This window comes from Sceloporus occidentalis, unplaced genomic scaffold (assembly GCF_023333645.1).
Source record: "Sceloporus occidentalis isolate IW3139 unplaced genomic scaffold, rSceOcc1.0.p SCAF_5, whole genome shotgun sequence".
Lineage (NCBI taxonomy): Eukaryota > Metazoa > Chordata > Lepidosauria > Squamata > Phrynosomatidae > Sceloporus > Sceloporus occidentalis.
Genome location: NW_028316985.1, coordinates 21,756,050 through 21,774,609, shown reverse-complemented (window position 1 = coordinate 21,774,609; position 18,560 = coordinate 21,756,050). Strand labels below are relative to the sequence as shown.

Below are 18,560 nucleotides of genomic sequence, written 5' to 3'. Positions count from 1 at the left end.
ATTTTATCAAAGAAAGAGATTAGGTTTGTCTGGCATGACTTGTTTCTCTGAAACCCATGTTGACTTTTTGTGATTATGGCATTGCCTTCTAGATGTTCACAGACTCTCTGTGTTAGCTATTCCTCCTAATTTGGTGTCATCTGCAAATCTGCAAATCTGCATAAAAATAAATAAATAAATAAATCCCTAACCCATCTCCTTCTCCTATGAGATTCCAGGAGATCTGCACGATGTCAAAGGCTGATAAATTTTAACAGGGAGGTGTGAGAAGTCTTGCAATTGCGTCTGTTGAGATCCCCCTTTGCTGGGGCTCCTTGACAGACAGCCAAAGCCACTTTTAGGTTTCGTTTTCTGGTAGGAAAAGACAAGAAACTTCTCAGTGGAGTGAGTGACTTCTCCAAACAGTGGAAGCAGCAGCATAACAGAAGCAGCAGTACTGCAGCATATAGGAGAGGTGCTGGATCCATAGGGGAACAGGTATTTAATTCCATGATGGGAGAGGGAATGATGAGGTTGAAGCTGGCATGATCAAATGGCAGAACTCTACATCTCTTATTCAAGCTATTCTCAGGCCCATCTGCACTGTAGAAATAATGCAGCTTGACACCACTTTAACTGCCATGTCTCCAGCCTACAGAATCCTGGGATTTGTAGTTTTATGAGGCACCAGCATTCTTTGGCAGAGTGATGATGTCCTGGAAAAGGAGGATGTCTGGTCACCTGCATACATTGAACTGTACTGTGTGAAGGGAATTTACTACCTAGTTTAACATATATAGGGCACAACTACACTGTAGAAATAATGGAGTTTGACACCACTTTAAGTGCTGTTGCTCCATCCTGTGGAATCCTGGGATTTGTAGTTTTGCAAGGTCTTTAGCCTGCTCTTTTAGCCTACTGTTCTGCATTTCTGAATTTAAAACACCACTGAAGACCAGCAGGCTTACCCAGATGATTTTTAAATGGTGAATTTTAAATGTGGATTTTTTAAAAAATATGTATATATCTTGTCCTTTTAAATTGTATTATCTTACTCACCTGTCTGTTAATTATTGTTGTTCCCTGCTTTGATCCATGGGAAACAACAACAATTAACAGATGCACCACATCAGTTAAAATACATATCAATTTAAAAGGACATGCATTCAATTTAATTAAAAGGACAAGTGCCATCGATCAAAATCAACCCCTTCTCAGCTCCTGAGTATCAAAACAAGCTTCCTACTTTGGAATCCTTCTCAGCTTCCATTGTGGGGCAATCAAGCTTTTGGTTTCCAACAAAACCTTTATGGATTGGGGTTGGCTTTAATTATAATAGCACCCCAAAACCTAGCCTTTTTGCTACAGTTGCCACAACCGTAGCCTTCAAGCTTCAGTCTGAGCCTCTTTCTATCTGCTTTCCAAAACCTGCGTACTTAAGCCTTATGGTTTAAGCCCTAGTGGCGCAGTGGATAAATGCCTGTCCTGCAGCCACTCACTCTCAAGCCACAAGGTTGTGAGTTCAATACCAGACAGGGGCTCAGGATCAACTCAGCCTGGCACCCTTCCAAGGTTGCTAAAATTAGTTGGGGGCACTTAGCTTCCATGTTGTAAACCGCTTAAGGAGTGCTTAAGTACACTGATAAGCAGTATAGAAATGTATTTGCTATTGCTATGGAGCCATGGCAGTTAAAGTGGTGTCAGAATGCATTATTTCTACAATGTAGATGAACCCAGCGTTTACAAGCCCCAAGAGCTTTGCCAGCAAAATATGAAAGAATGAATTATGCTAAATTGATGGGGTTCTTGCTCTTCTTTTATCAGTCATTGGCAGTAGCCACATTGGCAGCAGCCACATGGAATTACGTGATTATCAGTGGGAAGTAATTGAACCTGCCTTGGAGGGCAAGAATATCATCATCTGGCTGCCAACAGGCGCAGGAAAAACCCGGGCAGCTGCCTATGTTTGTAAAAGGCACTTGGAAAGCCATGGAAAGAGCAAGGTGGCTGTATTAGTCAACACGGTAAGGCACCAGGCGATGGTGGGGTGGTGGGAGAATGACTGAAGGTAAACCTGTTCTTGGTGATGGGACGTATTTCAGTTCTGCATCCTTTCTGTGCCAGGTCCCACTAGTGGATCAGCACCTAAAGAATGAGTTCAGCTTCCTGCAGAATCGTTTTAATGTTAAAGCCATCAGTGGTGAAAGTGTCCAGAAAATGATCTTCTCAGACGTGGTGAAAAACAATGACTTGATCATCTGCACGGCAAAGATTCTACAAAATGCCATGAACAGTCAAGATGAGGAGATGCATGTGGAGCTGACAGGTGATTATCTAAAGTGAGCTGATGGTGCCATGATTCAGATGCTGTCATATCAGCACACTGGGAAAGTTTTGGTTTAGGAAAGTAGTGATTGGATACCTGAAGTAATAAAAGATGTTCTTACCTTACCAGAACCAATAGGAGCTGCCTTCAAATCTAAGTCTGACACACATATACTGAAAGAGAAAAGCAAACATACAGAAAAGGGGAACCAATCTTCCATCTAATCCAGCATCCTGTTTCCCATGGTGCCCAACCAAGTGATTCTGAAACGGCCATAAACATAATATTAAATGTTCAACCTCCCTCCCTACTCTCCAGAACAATAGTGCCTTGTTCTGTGTATTGAGGCTTTTTTGCAATCAATGGGAAGAACCATATTTCAGTGGCAGAACTCAGAGCTTGGACAATATATATTTTTGGACTACAGTTTCCAGGATTCCCTGACCAGAATAACCATGCTGGCTGGGGACGCTGGACATTTGTTGTTATGTGCCTTCAGGCCAACTCTGTATTATTGTTACCCTGTCATAGGGATCTTATTAGCAACAGCAATTCATAGAAGTTTTGCCATTGACTTCCTAAAGGCTAAGAGAATATGACTTGCCCAAGATCACCCAGTTGGCTTCCATGGCTAAGTGGTTATTTGAATCCTGGTCTTCTAGACAGGAAGGGTAATCAAAAGAAAAATAAGGTTGCTCAGCTATAGGAAGAGCAAGAGATCATGGAAGTCGACAGTATCTACAGTATTTTTTTTAAAAAAGATTAATAATGGTAATAGATTTGAAGCAGACAGTACTGAGCTGGATAGACAGACTACTGGCAGTTTTTAAGGGGCCTTTTAATCTATTTCATTTGGATTTTTATTGAAATCAGTCTACTGCATTCTATTTTAGTGTTTAGTTGCCACCGCCAATTATTTTAGCATGTTGTCTGTTTTAATTTTATAACTGTATTTTGTTAGAGATTTGTCTTCATAAGCCACTCTGTTAGTCTTTCCCATGAAAGGCTCATTGTTAACCTGTTAAACAATTACAACAGCAGTAACAACAAATGCAGAATTGGGCGTTGTTTCCCACTATCTATGCAGATTTCTCTTTACTGGTGATAGATGAGTGCCATCACACTCACAAAGAAACCACCTACAACCAGATTATGAAAGACTATTTGGAACGCAAGTTGAAAGGCCAGCAGAATTTACCACAGATCCTGGGACTCACAGCCTCTCTGGGCACAGGAGGTGCTAACTCTTTAGCGGGAGCTCAGGACCACATCTTACAGGTGAGCCTAGCAGAAGAAATTTGGGCTTACATATTGGCGATACTAACATCATTGTCTCCCTCCTGTGAAGTTTTTGCATGATGTTGTAGAGGAGGGTTGGACCATGTTTTCCCAACCATTTTTGTGGTCTTTCTGGCTATTTTTTTTAATTTTCAGACGTGAGAACTACCACCCCAGAAAGCTTCCAGGAGCAGCAATTCTTAAAAACAAGATGCACTCCTCTGCCTTAGTGCAGGGGAAGATGCTTTTCTGATCTCTCCCCACCCAAAAAATCTGAAAGAAAATGTCTGGTAATTTCTGGTTTTTTAAAAAAATGCATCCACACATAGCATTTTTGAAGGAGGGTGATCCTTCATGGGTGCTGGAAGGGGGACACCTATGAAATTTCTTCATTTCTTGGTAGAAATTGTTGTGGACTTCAAATGCAGGCTTATTTTACAGAGGCAGTGAAAGGTGTAGCGAGAAAATAGCTCAGTGGTACTGCATGCAGTTTGCATTCCGAAGACTGCAGGCATAATGCTATATCCAGTTTAACAGGGGATGGGAGGGATCGCTGCCTTAGACTCCAGAAAGCCATTATCAGTCAGAGTAGCTCTACTGGGCCAGAGCAGAAGATAGAGGAGATTATCAGATGGGGGAAAATCAGGGAAGAGAAAGGCATACTCCGGGGATAATTGTGGGGTCATGCTGAAGATTTTCAGACAATGTCAAGCTTATCCAGGACTTATCCCGAGAAGAACCAGGAATGCTCCAGCAACAAACCATTCCAGGGACTCCAGTGTGTTGCTGCAGCATTCCTGTATCTTCACGGGAGAAGTCCTGGATAAGAGCAATGTGTCTGAAAATCTTCAGCGTAATTGCACAACTTTGCCAGGAGTATGCCTTTTACTCCCAGATTTTTTTTCCAGGTCTGAAAATCTCCATAGCTGGCATAAGACAGTTTCCAGTGTCCTATAATATGGTAAAATTGCTCCTAGACTGCAGTGTTTCAACTGCAGGGAACAGGATAATGCTAACTATACCTAGACTTCAAAATATCAGGGAGAAAAGTTCTTGCAAATACCAGGCATATCTGCAAGTGACATGGGATATTTGTCTTTCCTTCTCCACCTTCTACCACCTGACTACACTCCTTGGAGGGAGTTTCTGTTGGTGATCTGATAATGGGTTTGGTCTGTGCCTGAAATGCTTGACTAATTGACATCATGTTTTACAGATCTGTGCAAACCTGGACACTGAAAAAATTATGTCATCTGATAAACATAAATTTTACCTTGATACCCGCATCCCGCAACCCAAGAAGCAGTATGATCTGTCTGATCCAAGGTTAAGGGTAAGGTCCTCATAGAAATGAATGTTGACTGTATGGAAAATCAGTGGAGCAAGAAACCATGACAAGATGTTGCAGGAAATCTAATCAAATTAAGTACTATCCATGTGACTCCTTTACTCATCCTAATAGGAGCATTTCCCCAATCTGTCATCTTCAGGATCCCTTTGGACAAAAGCTCAAGAAGATAATGACTGAGATCTATACTTATCTGGAGGTGCCAAACCTGACCACAAATTTTGGTTCCCAAATCTTTGAGCAACAGATTGTGGAGATCGAGAAAGAAGGTAAGTGTGTCGTGGAAGATGGAAGGGGAAAATATATTCCCAGTGGCAGGTTTATTGGTTTCTTCCCACCCACCACCCACTTCAGCTTTGCAACTGGAACTATTGTTACTTAAATCAGCTATAACAATTGGAAATTATCTTTTAGACACAAATCCTTTTCTGCTTAAAATACAAGTTTCTACACCGTATTGTGAAAAATAATTGTGATTGCAGTAGAACAAGGCAGCTTACGAGCTTCAGGTAAATCAGAGGTAGAATCTGTGTGGCCAAATATTGTTGGACTCTATTCTTAGCAAGGGCTGCTGGGAAGTGCAGCCCAACAGCATCTGAAGGGTTATATTTTTCTCATCCCTTATGTAAAACAGCCCCAAGGAGACTATCCACTGTAGGGACACTAGCCCAGATGTACCAGCCAGTTGTCTTGCAAAGCAGAGCAAGTAGGTTTGGCTGAATCACCACTGAATTCTGAATCCCATGTATCACAAAATATAATCTGAAAAATAATGCAGACTACAGAACAGACATGCAATTTAAGACTATTGTTTCTTTTAGTAATTGGTAACAAGTTTATTAAATAAATTAACAAACTATATAAAACAAACAATAAAAATACTGAATACATACTAAGTAATAAATTTTAAGGAAAAGGAGAGGGGAACCTATTACATTACTACTTCCATCAAGCATTGGTAATAATTAATAAGGATCCATTTGATTTATTAGTACAATGAAACAAAACTACACGATAAAAATCTGAAGGGAAAAGGGAATCACAGACTCATTCTCATTCTCTCTCTCTCTCTCTCTCTCTCTCTGATGCTTTTTGCCAAATACACCTGATTTTCTCATAAATGTTTATTATTTTAAGAGAGAACTAATTGCAGAATATTTATAGTGCAGATGGAAGGCTGTCACTCTTCCCATTAAGTGCTGCTTTAAAAATTCCTCTTGCAATTCTTTTTACATCTTCTGTTTCATAAGGATCATTAAGGACCTAAACACTTTGTACCAGCCTGGGCCCAAGAGTAGGGCTAGATAGGGCTGAGCAGTTACACATGCTCAGTCCTACTTTTACCACCTGTGCACCATCTTTGCACATGCCTGCCCATATGGGGCATACCATGATGACACACAGGCATCAGAGTGCCCAAACAGCGCTGGCTGGAAGGGGCGTCATGGCGCATGAGCGCGCCTATGGCGCCTCTGAAAGAAGTTGTCTAGCTGCCCATCTGTATAGCCCCTATATTATACAGCATCCATGTCTGGCTGGTAGGCTTCCAACAGGCAGTGATAGTCCACTGGAAGTGTATCAAGTTAGACTAAATAAGCATTTGGTCTGATCCAGCAAGGCTGCTGTAAAAGAGATTGCCTCTAAAGATTAGGAAAAACTTCTCAATGGTAAAAGCTGTTCAACAGTGGAGCACACTGCCTCTGAGAATGGTGAAGTCTCTTTTGGAAGATTTTAAACAGAGGCTGGATGGCCATCTGTTGGGAGTGCTTTGATAGTGTATTCCTGCATGGCAGGTGGTTGGATTGTGTGGCCCTTGAGGTCGCTTCTTACTTTGTAATTCTTCTCATGGTCTTATATTGCCCTTTTATGAACTAATGATTCAAAGGTCAAAAATGACTTGTTGCAACTTCACATAGCTCCTGTAAATCAATAAATAAGGCCAAATGTAGTTGTGGTCCTCTTCAAGAGAAAGAAAGAAGAAACCCTTTTAGAACATGGCCACATAGCCCGAAAAAAACACAAAAAATTATCGATGCCGGTCATGAAAGCCTTCGACTTCACATTAGAAAGAAAACATTCTGGAAGTTATATCAGAAATCCTGTCAGAGTTCAGCATTGTAGGGAATCCTTGTTCCAAATCCAGTCCTCTGAGATTGCTGCTAAAGGCAAAAGAGAATGAGAAAGAAAAGTGTAATAAATTATGCCACTTCATGGATGGATCTGAGGAACTCGTCAATCATTCCTTACTCTCTGCTCATAGTATTCACCTGGAAAACTTGTGATTTCCTGTGTGGAAGGACTCAAGGCCAACAATTTAGCAACCAAATAGCATTTCCAAGCAGAATTCCTGATACAAATCTGGAAAGCTTTCGCATATTTCCTAATGAAGATGAAGTCAGCCATGGCTTCTCCAGTCCTAGTCCTCAACTTGCTCCTTCCCAACTTGGTGTAAATGATTATGACTTTATGTATGTAATGCAGCAAGCAAGGAAGGGAAAATTAAAGCTATATGAATGCTACTGAGTTTTGAGTTTGACAACCTTGTCTTCAGGTGGCCTTCCAGAGAACTGTGTAAATTGCGTATAGTGGTATAACAAATGAACTGTTAATACATGAAATGGAATCGTTTAATGACTGATGGAATCCACAAATGGATAATGTAAATGACAGTTGTGATGTCTTGCCATCTTCCCACTTCTAGGAGCAAAAGAATTTTGCCAAAAGACCCGTGTGTGTGCCTTGCACCTCCGTAAATATAATGATGCCCTGTTAATCAATGACACTGTTCGCATGATTGATGCCTTCAACACTTTGGATGAGTTTTATGAAATGGAAAATGCTGTGAAAGTACTACAGCACCCAGCTGAGCGCTACCTGGTTGGCATCTTTGGCAGTAAGTATTAATTATGGGAATGGTGCCAGGATTGCAGTGATGAGGTAAGGACATCCAATTGGTTTGCAGCAATGGTATAATGATTGTTTACTTCTTTTCCTGAGCAAAATCTTCTACTTCTGGGGTGGAAGGGGAATAAATAATATAGACACATTGTGTATTTTTCAATTCCCCATTCAGCCATGAAATCCACCGGGTGATGTTGGGCAAGTCACACTCACTAAGCCTCTGGTTAAGGCAAACATCCTCTGAACAAATATTGTCAAGAAAACCCCATGTTAGGGACCCCATAAGTTGGAAACAAGTTGAAGACACACAACAACATAGCCAAAAGGTTCAAATGTCCCTCCCTTCCGCAGTATTACAAAGAAACTAACGGTCCCCATGTCACTTATACCTGCTGCTGCATGCCGGTTGAAGGCAAAAGTCAGGAAAATGCAGTGAAGGATCTCCTTTGTATTATCTCGACTGGTCTGTAATGTGGGAATGGATTCAAGAAACACTGTTCACATTCATTAGGGTCAAGAGAGATTGTCTATCGGCTTCTACTCTGCTAGAGCATGTATTTGCATTTGACTTGCAGGGAACAGAGCAGAGCTTTTGGCCTTAGCTGAAGACAGAAGAAATGAAAATCCCAACCTTGAGAAGCTGCAGCAAGTCCTCCAGGAGCAATTCCAAGAACTGAAGGAGTCACGAGGAATCATTTTCACTCGAACACGCCAGAGTGCTCATTCCCTTCACCAGTGGGTAAAGGATAACCAAGCTTTATGTGAACTTGGGATCAAGGCTGCTGTTTTGACTGGGGCTGGATACAGCAACCAGACAAAACACATGACACAGGTAAGGCTAATAAAGGGGAAAGATCTGAGTTTGAATCCCAGTTTTGCTGTGGGTGGAGGGAGGAAAGCAAGACGTAGGAAGACAATTAATGTGAACTTTGCAATACCAACTCAAGTTTAGATTATTAAAAAGTTAATTTAAGGGCGGAAAATCCTATGAAATCTTTAAGACTAACCGGTTTATTTCAGTACATGCTTCCATGAATGTATCTGAAGAAGTGGATAATAGTCCATGAAAACTTGCACTAAAATAAAACTTGCACTAAAATGAACAAGCTAATCATAAATGTGCCACAGCATCTCTTTCTCTTCCTTTCCTTTTTTTTACTGAGGCGGATTAACAGCTCTCTCCACAAAAATTGCTACAAGCTTTGATGAATTCCATTAATTTGGTGCAGTCACCAAGTTTTCTTCTAGGAGAAGAAAAATATAATATAAAAACGGAGCTCTTGCATCTTTCATCAGTAACAGGATCATCTTTAAAAGTCATCCTAACTTTGTAGCTGACTATAGATGTGTCTACCGGTGAATTGCTAGTTCATCTGTCTTTCTCCATGGGTCCAGTGGAGAAAGGGAGGACATTTGTGGTGGTATGGGCAGGAGCAGCCAGCCATTACCATGTAGAGCTGGGGTGGGAATCATGTTGCCCTCTGGATGTTGTTTAGCTCCGAAACATCCACAACTCCCATACACACACACAATTTCCCTACACAACTCCCCCCAACCCCCAGCCTCATTTTTCATAGAAACTCTGACTAAAACTGGCAGCTTTCTGCCAACTTTAAATGTACATTAACACTTTGAATGTAAACATTAATTAAATTAAAATTTAAAAAACTTTGTGGCAACTTCCCTTCCACCCCCAGCTGATTTGACAGCTAGAATGTCTTTTCATTGTTGATGATTTCTGCACAACTTTGGGAATTGGTGGGGAGAAAGGAGGGAAAATTTAGGAAAACATGTCAACTGCAAAAGACAAAACTGAGCCTGCCATCTTGCAAGGAGAGATTCCTGTGCCTCTCACCAGTGCAGGAAGAAAAATAGATTTTTTTTTTCTTGACACCCATCAGGATGGGAAAATTGAGAATTACTATCCCTAGTATGAAGATACTTGACATTTCTGTCCCTGTGCCTTTCAGCTAGAGCAGCAAAATGTCATCCACAATTTCCGCAAGGGAGCACTCAATCTGCTGTTGTCAACCAGTGTGGCTGAAGAGGGTCTGGACATCCCCGAGTGTAATATTGTGGTCCGCTATGGGCTGATGACAAATGAAATTGCCATGATGCAGGTCAGTCAGAAGTCCACCTCTAAGGAGTCTTGTTGAGGACAATATGGCTGTTGTGAAGAAGAACTGTGTGTCTGTGCCTGGGGACAGGCTAAGGACTAGCTGGGCTGGATCAATCTACAAGTTTCCTCTTTCATTTCTTTAGGCCAGGGGCCGTGCCCGTGCCCCAAACAGCATCTGTTCTGTTTTGGCCAAGGCCAACAGCAAAGAAGTGGCCCGGGAGAAACTCAATGAGACCCTAGAGGTTCTTATGGAGAAAGCTATTGAACGAGTCCAGCAGATGCCTGAGCGTGAATATCGCCTGAAGGTAACAGGATCTTATGACAAGCACACAACCTTACCTGCAACACAGAAGTTTGCTACATCAGTGGGAGACTCCAAAAGTAATGGTGTAAAGTCTGTCAGTGAAGGAGTATTTGCTAGCCATGACAGCCTGCATGCTGTAATGGTTTGAGCATTAGGCGACAATTTGGGAGATCAGGGTTTGAATGACCACTCAGCCATGGAAACCCACTGGGCGACCTGGGCAAGTCATACACTCTCAGACTCAGAAAAAGCCAAGGGCAAACTCCTCTCTCAACAAATCTTGCCAAGAAAACCCAGTGACAGGTTCATCTTAGGGTCAACATAAGTCAGAAACAACAAGAAAACACACAACAACAATTTGCTGACCATTCTTTTGAGTGATATGATGAACAAGACGTTTTAAATGTACGAAACTACATGTGCAGGGGATTCATATGGTACAGATCATGCTAAGCATAATTGTTTCAGAGAGTAGGTGGGAGATTTCATATTTGAATTTTCCTCCCATGGAAAATAAATTCCCTGTATATTAAACAATACGGAGTAGTTTACATTAAGAGCCTTTATGTTGAAGTACTACTGTTCCTTAAGCAGGAAGTGGTGTTTTTATTTTCTTTGTTTTTAAATGAGGGACTGTTGTGATACAATCCAGTAACCTGGTATTACCTGCCTGGTTTACTTGATTTTAAGTTGCTAATTTATTGCTGATCATTTAATTATTTCAGATAAATATTATTGAAAATAATCTTCATATGCAGAGCCCTATGATATAAGCCTCTTGTTTTTATACCGTAGAATGAGGTTTAGTGGCTGAAAACAACTCTGTACAGATAATTGAGAGCAGTGTGGTTGAAGTGGATGTAAAACATACATTGTACTCACTAGAACATGTTGGCTCAGAACAAAGAGTCTATGTGAAATGTATGGCTAAATCTGAAAAGAGTGACTTGCTGTGCAGATGTGACACATGCCGGACCCACTGGCTCTTAATATTTGTAAGATATTAAGATACTTTCTTACTGTCCACAGATTACAAAGCTTCAGCATGAAACTGTTGTTATCCATAAAGTGCGGGATGCTGGACGTGAACAGCTGCGCCAGCTCCATAATCCAGACCATGTGCGCCTCTACTGCATCAACTGCAATGTAGCTGTTTGCTATGGTAGCGACCTGTGCAAAATTGAGAAAATGCATCACGTAAACATCAACCCTAACTTCAGGTATGGGAAGGTGAAATCATCAGAATCATCATAATGGTTGGGTGTCCATTCTTCTTGGATATATACTCGACTATAAGTCAACCTCATGTATAAGCTGAGGGCAGGTTTTGGGGCCAAAATTATGGATTTTGATATGACCCCTGGATAAATCAAGGAAAAAACATAGGCTAGGGGCGTGTATCAAAGGATCTAAAGGGTGAAGAAAAGAAAACAATTCCAAAGAACTTACAAAATTCCAGTGGACAAGGGGTCAGTGCTTCCAGGACAGATTATACTCTTGCCTTTCACCAGGGGATGGTTCCTTTTAAAATAAGAGTTAAAGTACAGTACTTACATTGACCCATGGACAAGACAAGTCAGGTTTATTAGGTCAATTTTTTGACTAAAATTTTTAGACTTGTACATGAGTATATACAGTAATAATGGAAAGTAAAAGTGTGCTCTGTCAGTTTCATCTGAGATCTTGGTAGGTGACTCTCCAGAAGTTGCTGAAATGTAACACCCATCAGCCTTGGCCAGCATCATCAACAGTGAGGGATTATGGAAGCACTGCAGTTCAACAATACCTGGAGGGCCAGTTTCCCACCTATGCTTTTCTGCTTCTGGGTTGTGTACGGATTGGAAGGAAAGGCACCTCACTACCTTTGTATACAGAGATGTGTCTCAGATAGAAACATAAAATTTCCAGAAATGCTGAATACAAAAAACAAAAACACAAAAAAACCACTCGTTTTTCCCCGCATAATTTTTTTTTAATGTGGGGGGGGGGGTTAAATAATGCACAATTAACTCCCCCTTTGCAGATTGAACATCATTTTGTTACTGTAGGAACATAAAATTAATTATATGTAATTTTCTTTGACATAAAATTATCATGTTTCGTATACTGAAAGTACAGTTTTTGCAGATTAATTATAATTACAGATTGAATTTTATTTTATTATTATTTTTGGACTGGGGCAGTAAATATGTGAACATTTTGTCTGAAACATGTTATTCCTCCTTCTATAAAAACCCATTGTATTCTATAATCTATTTTCTCCCAATTTTTCCAGAAATAAAAGCACTAGGAATTTTTTTTCCCTTCAAATTTTCCCATTTTTTTCTGGGCCTTCACATATCTAGTCTCAGATGATCAGGGCTCAGTATTTCTACTGGGCACTCAAGACATATAAGATAAAAAGAACTTTTTTTCTGGCTCAGACAGAAAGGCCTAGCAACTCAGCACTCACTCTCTTGTGTCTCCAATGCAGGTTCTACTATAAAAAATCACCTAACCATGTTCTAGTTCCTCGTCAGTTCAAGGACTGGAAACCTGGCAGCTCCATCAGCTGCAATGCATGTGGGCAGGTGAGTGCTACCATTGTTAGAAAAGTACATTATTTATTCCTTTTGGAGACAGAATACTTAAAAAAATTCAGCAATATTACCTGAAACACAACATGTTGTTGTGTTGTGAAATTGTGAAAATGAATTGGAGAGCAAAAGGAGAAATTACAATTTGCCCTCTACATTTATTTGGGTTAGAGACACAGTACCCCCACAGAAGTTGAAAAACCATGAATATCTCTAGGCACCCCAAGTCATATTTAACATGGAAAAAAGTACGATATGTGGATTCAAGTCACCTTGGATGCCTTTAAGTTAGACAGGTTTCCTTTGCAAGGCTGAAGTTGGCAACTGGCAGGATTTGATACCGCCTCAACTGCTGCCCTACATCATTTTAATAGGAATTTAAGAAGCCTTGCCATACAATCTCTCTGATTCTTGTGAAGCTCGCTCCTATTAAAAATTGAGTTGGACAACATTTTTGAATGAAACATATGAATAATCATATCCACAAACGTTACACCTGCAGATATGGAGGGCTGACTGCATTTGCATGATCATTGGAACTACACCTCCTCCTCCATTTTTAAAAACCAGAGAATCTTGGGCAGTTTAGTACACTACAGATTTTTGGTCTACAAGTGGAAACATTTAGATTCCTTTGCTTCCAAAGCCTGATTGCTGGACCTTAAACTGCCACTTTTATGGGATTATATAACTAGCCATCTAGAACAACTGTTCTCAAAGTTCGGTCATCCAGCTATTTTAGACTTCAGTTCCCAGAAGTCCCAGCCAGCTGGGCCAATGGTCAAAGAGGGGAGTGTGCCTAATTCGTATAGTTTTACTCTGGTCCTCTGTTATTTTAATATAAGCTGTCTCTTTGGGGTTTTTAAAGGTAAATTTGTAACAATTTGAAATGGTCTGTAGTTAATTCCATGAATCACTCATGCATTCACTTAGGTTAGGGGTAATTTGTTGATGGCCATGTCCTGGTGGCAGGCAAGGCCAAAACCAAAACTGAGTGAGGCTGCCCCTCCTCATACTCCTTCAATCATTTCCCTTTCTCTCTCTTTCAATGCTCCTTCTTTTATCTCATGTGGCTCACTCTTCCATGAACCCTGAACTGATCCTTTGCAGACAGGTTTTGAATTTAGACCAAACACTGTAAGTTGCCTGTTTCTACTTTGAGGTCCTGGAGGACATTGGGAGCATGTAGTAATGTGGCTGAAGTAAATAGAGCATGGCCAGTGCGGTGCAGTGGTTTGAGTGTCACACACTCTCATCTTCAGAGGATGGCAATGGCGCGTGCGCACACACACACCGAAGAAACTTGCCAAGAAAATCCAGTGATAGGTTCACCTTAGGGGCGCCATAAGCCAGAAATGATTTGAAGACACACAACAGGCACATACTCAGTGGGCATGGCATATGGGCCTCGATCAGTCCTAATGGTTTAGTGGACTAGCCTTAACTCTGCTCCCTTGCAAGGAACGAATGGGCTTCTACTCTACATACTATTTCTGTTAACTCATTAATCCAAGAGCAGCAAGAACACTGTCCTTAATTCAGTTCTGCCTGGTAGTCTCTGGCATCAGGAGAGAAAGGAGAATTCCCATAACAGATCAGCAACACTTTCACTGTGGCTGTTATTGAAAGCATTTGGGTAGGGGGCTTGTGTTTTCAAAGAGTGCTTCTCAGGCTATCTGATGTGAGGGACCAGCAACTATTTTTTCCCCAGTATACCAGGGACCAGCACTAAATTTGTGTCCAATTTTGTGTTTATTTCTTTTCCTAGAAACCTGACAGGGAGTGGCATTGGTCCAGGGAATACTACTTTGAGTAGCATTCATTTAGTCACTGGCCTTTATATTAACTATCATTATAGCTGTACATGCCTAGGGCAGTATCTAGCAAAGTTACATATAATTGTGACTATTTGAGATCAATGAATTAAGGTAAGGTACCACACTGGTCCTACACAGCCAAGTTATTGCTGAATAATAACAGAATCATTTGTTGTTGTTAACTGCCCTCAAGTCAATCCTGACCCATGGCGTCCCTGTGGATGAGACATCTACAAGACCCCTTGCCCTCCACTGCTCTGCTTAGTTCCTGCAAACCCATACCCATGACCTCCCTAATAAGAGTCCATCCATCTAGCATGTGGCCTTCATCTCTTTCTGTTTTCCTCCACCTTTCCTAGCATTATTGTCATGTCTTTTCATGAAGTGTCCGAAGTATGACAGTTTTGTCATATTGGCTTCTGGGGAGATTTCTGGCTTGATCAGATTTAGGAACATTTATTTGTTTGTTTTGGCTGTCCAAATAAAATCATACACTCTATTTAACATGTTGAACAAAAAATTATCCCTTGAATCTAATTAATGCAGCAGACATATCCACATGAAAAAGGAAATGGTTTAAGAGTTTAGAACAGTGATAAAATAGCTTTAAAATACCTAGGCTACAGTCTACCAGAGTTTTTGGATCTATTACTGGCATAACTAGTGGGTGTTGTATTCTGGTGAAACCTGGCTAAGCCTGGTAAGTAATTTCACTGTCCTGCTTCTGTTTATACAGGCTTGGGGAATGGAAATGATCTACCAGCAAAGCACGCTGCCTATGCTTTCCATTAAAAACTTTGTGGTGGAAACACCAGATGGCCGAAGGACCTTCAAGCAGTGGAGCAAAGTTACCTTTGATATTAAGGAGTTTGATTATACTGAATTTTTCAGAAACAACAACTTGCTGGATACCCAAGACTCTGAGAACTAGTACATCGTTGGGATAACTTTGTTCCTCAACAAATCCATAATCTGCACCCACCTTACATGCCACTCCATGACTTGAGTAGGCATATCCTCATTACAATTCATGGTTTGAGAAATCCCTCTCAATCGCTTGGTTGCAATCTGCCGTTGGGCAAACTGGATTTGTTTACAGACCCAGTGTTGTCTTTGCTAGAAACTTTAAATAATGTAATAATACTAATAAACACTTTGGAGATGAAAATGATACAAGCAACACCCCTAAGCAGTAACATAAATGAAATATCTCCAGGGAAAATTAGTGTTAGTTACAGCAGCTGGCTGCTAGCTGAGAATATAGGAATCTCAGTTGAGTCTTTTCTTTAGCTATTAATCTTTCTGGCCTAATTTACAATTAAATGATGAGCCTGTTTGGTTGTACAGTGGATCCTTGTTATATGCTGGGGTTTGGTTCCAAGATCCCCTGTGTATAACAAAATCCGTGTATGCTCAAGTCCCATTAGATATGACAAAGCAAAATGGTGTCCCTAATAAAAAATGGAAAATCAAGGTTTGATATTGGAAATTTATACTTTTTTAACGTTTTCAAACCGTGTATGCTTGAATCCATGTATAACAAATCTGTGTATAAGAAGGGCCGACTGTATTGTTTCAGACAACAGGTGGTAGGAACATGTGACTTAATGCTCTTTCTTACAAAATTATTTGCTTCACATAAAAAACCAATGTATCAGGGAAAGGATTGCTTGAGTCTAGTTTATCTCTTAAGTTTTGTTGTTGATACCCTGTTTTAACAGTCTTGCTATGGTATTGCAAATTCAGGTCATGCTTTCATGACTGAGTCTAACCATCTGTAATGTAGTCTTCTTTTCCTACTGCCTTCCAACTTCACCCAGCATTATAATATTTTCTAATGAGTTATGTATGTCATCCCATGGTACTTCCAAAGTACTCAGCTTAGGGAGTCTTCAGGCTTGATTTACGCTTGGATTCATTTATTTATCTTTTTGGCATTCCACAGTATATCTGGCAGTGGATTCACTAGGGTTGACATCACCTGGTGTGGTAACTCATGGTATAGTCCCCCATTGACCTCCTCCCATACAGAACATGCAGAATCCTTAGTAATGGTTTTTGTACCAATGTTACTCATAAGTCGTAATTCTCGCATGTCACTGAAAGTAATGGTAATAGCTGTGACATAAACAACTAGCAGAATTAAAGGTATACCTTTAACTTACAATATTTTATGCATGCCTAAATGTGTTTACACATACAGAGTTTCATGTGGTTAAAGTGAAAATTTGGTAAGATGCAATGTTTTTAAAGAAAATTTAACAATATTTTTTTTGTAAATTAAATTTTTAAAAGAACCTTGGGGACGACTCCTTTCTCCTCCCACTGAGTCTGACCCCACTCATACCATTTCTTTATCATTTTGATGGGATATGGCAGATGCCGTAGGCTGTGTCTGCCCAAAGGCAGATATTTAGGGGTTAGTGGTGTAACCCCCCTTAGGATGTCACCTGGTGCACCTTTCCCTTCCTGCATTCCCCTAGTGATGCCCCTGATCTCTGGAACACTCCTCAGCACCAAATTTGAAATGGACAGGATACTTGTTTAAATAAAAGGCTTCTAGTAACTTATACTATGCTGAAATATAGCATTTTCTTCACTTAATTATTCTCTAAATATCCCTTCTACATCAAAGCATCAGCTGTAGTTTCTTCTTAATTCTTTGCCATTACCAGTGTGGTCAATCTTTATTTTAAACCTACTCTGAATAGAAATAGAAATGAACTAGAGCACCAAAGTCACAAAGAATATTTGTTGTTTTAATGATGCTTTTATTTTACAGGATACAAATTCTTTAAGTTTTCAACAAGAATTAAAGTGCATAATTTTACAGTAATCCAGCTTTTGTCTTTATCAACCAAATATACATATGTTACAGAAATATATACAAGTATCTGCAGGTATTTTACATTCATATACATAACAATAAATGGAAAAATTAACCACTTTCACATTCTTGAATGTTGCCTTTCCTTTTTTTAATATTTTGCAGTCGTATCTCTAGTAAAGCCAAAATGAGAGAGTATACCCTTCAAAACATTATTTGTGCAGCTCAAACCACCCACCCCCTGCCTATTCAACTGCCTTTGAAACAGTAAAACACTGTGTTGTTCCGACACTATTAAATAGGTCTTTTCTTGCTTCCGCTGATCCACAATACACCATGTTGCCTCTTTTCAGTAGGCGGTACTGTAAATGCTACTGTGTATTTGGAATAAAATCTATTGAAGTGTTTTTGGTGATTTACTCCTATGCCCTGATTATAATCTCTCACTGTCCCAACTTCTTGAGAGTAGAAAGGTGACCAGGCAAACTTCTCTATGTGAAGTCGAAGGCTTTCATGGCCAGCATCCATAGTTTTTTGTGGGTTTTTTGGGCTATGTGGCCATGTTCTAGAAGAGTTTCTTCCTGATGTTTCACCAGCATCTGTAGCTGGCATCTCCAGCGAATGCTTGCCTGGAGAATGCCTTAGCATTCTCTGAAGATGCCAGCCACAGATGCTGGCGAAAGGTCAGAAAGAAACTCTTCTAGGACATGGTCACATAGCCCGAAAAACCCACAAAAAAACTAAACTTTTCTATGTTTTACATAAGGGCATGGTGCATTTACTCCAGAAGGGGAACAATAAAATTCTCTTATGGTCAACAAGTAATAATTCTGCTGAGGGAACCCATCTTTTTTCATTTGTTTAACCACAAATATTTTATATATCTGCAATGTTTAATTCCACACAGAAAAGGATCAGCATTACATAACTTGATCAAAAAGATTCTATAAAAATAAATAGTCTACTTCAACAATGTACTCAGAAAAAACACTCTTCACTTTGAAAAAGGAGGGAGAGGAACAACCACTCAGGCACACACTGCAAAAGAGCCACAACAATGGGACTTGTAGGTTTCCCTTTACTGT

At 40.3% G+C, this 18,560-nt stretch overlaps 1 protein-coding gene across 2 annotated transcripts; it reads left to right on the top strand.

Annotated features, from left to right (window-relative positions):
• Nucleotides 1-390: 390 nt before the first annotated feature.
• On the top strand, nucleotides 391-17,484 carry LOC149311754 (ATP-dependent RNA helicase DHX58-like). 2 transcript variants are annotated; one of them, XM_089527854.1, is made up of 13 exons: nucleotides 391-477; nucleotides 1,804-2,003; nucleotides 2,104-2,305; nucleotides 3,393-3,583; nucleotides 4,800-4,916; nucleotides 5,074-5,200; nucleotides 7,633-7,824; nucleotides 8,408-8,664; nucleotides 9,803-9,952; nucleotides 10,095-10,256; nucleotides 11,285-11,475; nucleotides 12,729-12,825; nucleotides 15,385-17,484. In XM_089527854.1, exons 2-13 carry the CDS (start codon nucleotides 1,836-1,838, stop codon nucleotides 15,577-15,579), a joined length of 2,049 nt encoding a protein of 682 aa, XP_089383980.1. In that variant the 5' UTR covers nucleotides 391-477; nucleotides 1,804-1,835; the 3' UTR covers nucleotides 15,580-17,484. The 2 variants fall into 2 exon arrangements, with proteins under 2 accessions (XP_089383980.1, XP_089383981.1); XM_089527855.1 differs by lacking the exons at nucleotides 391-477; nucleotides 1,804-2,003 and having other exon boundaries at nucleotides 2,273-2,318.
• The last annotated feature ends 1,076 nt before the right edge of the window (nucleotides 17,485-18,560 follow it).

Excerpts from the sequence above, each read along its gene's own strand:
- LOC149311754 (XM_089527854.1), top strand. The coding sequence starts at position 1,836 with ATGGAATTACGTGATTATCAGTGGGAAGTAATTGAACCTGCCTTGGAG. Across the intron at positions 4,917-5,073 it reads TGTCTGATCCAAGGTTAAGG|GATCCCTTTGGACAAAAGCT; the intron begins GTAAGGTCCTCA and ends TGTCATCTTCAG. Across the intron at positions 8,665-9,802 it reads AGACAAAACACATGACACAG|CTAGAGCAGCAAAATGTCAT; the intron begins GTAAGGCTAATA and ends TGTGCCTTTCAG.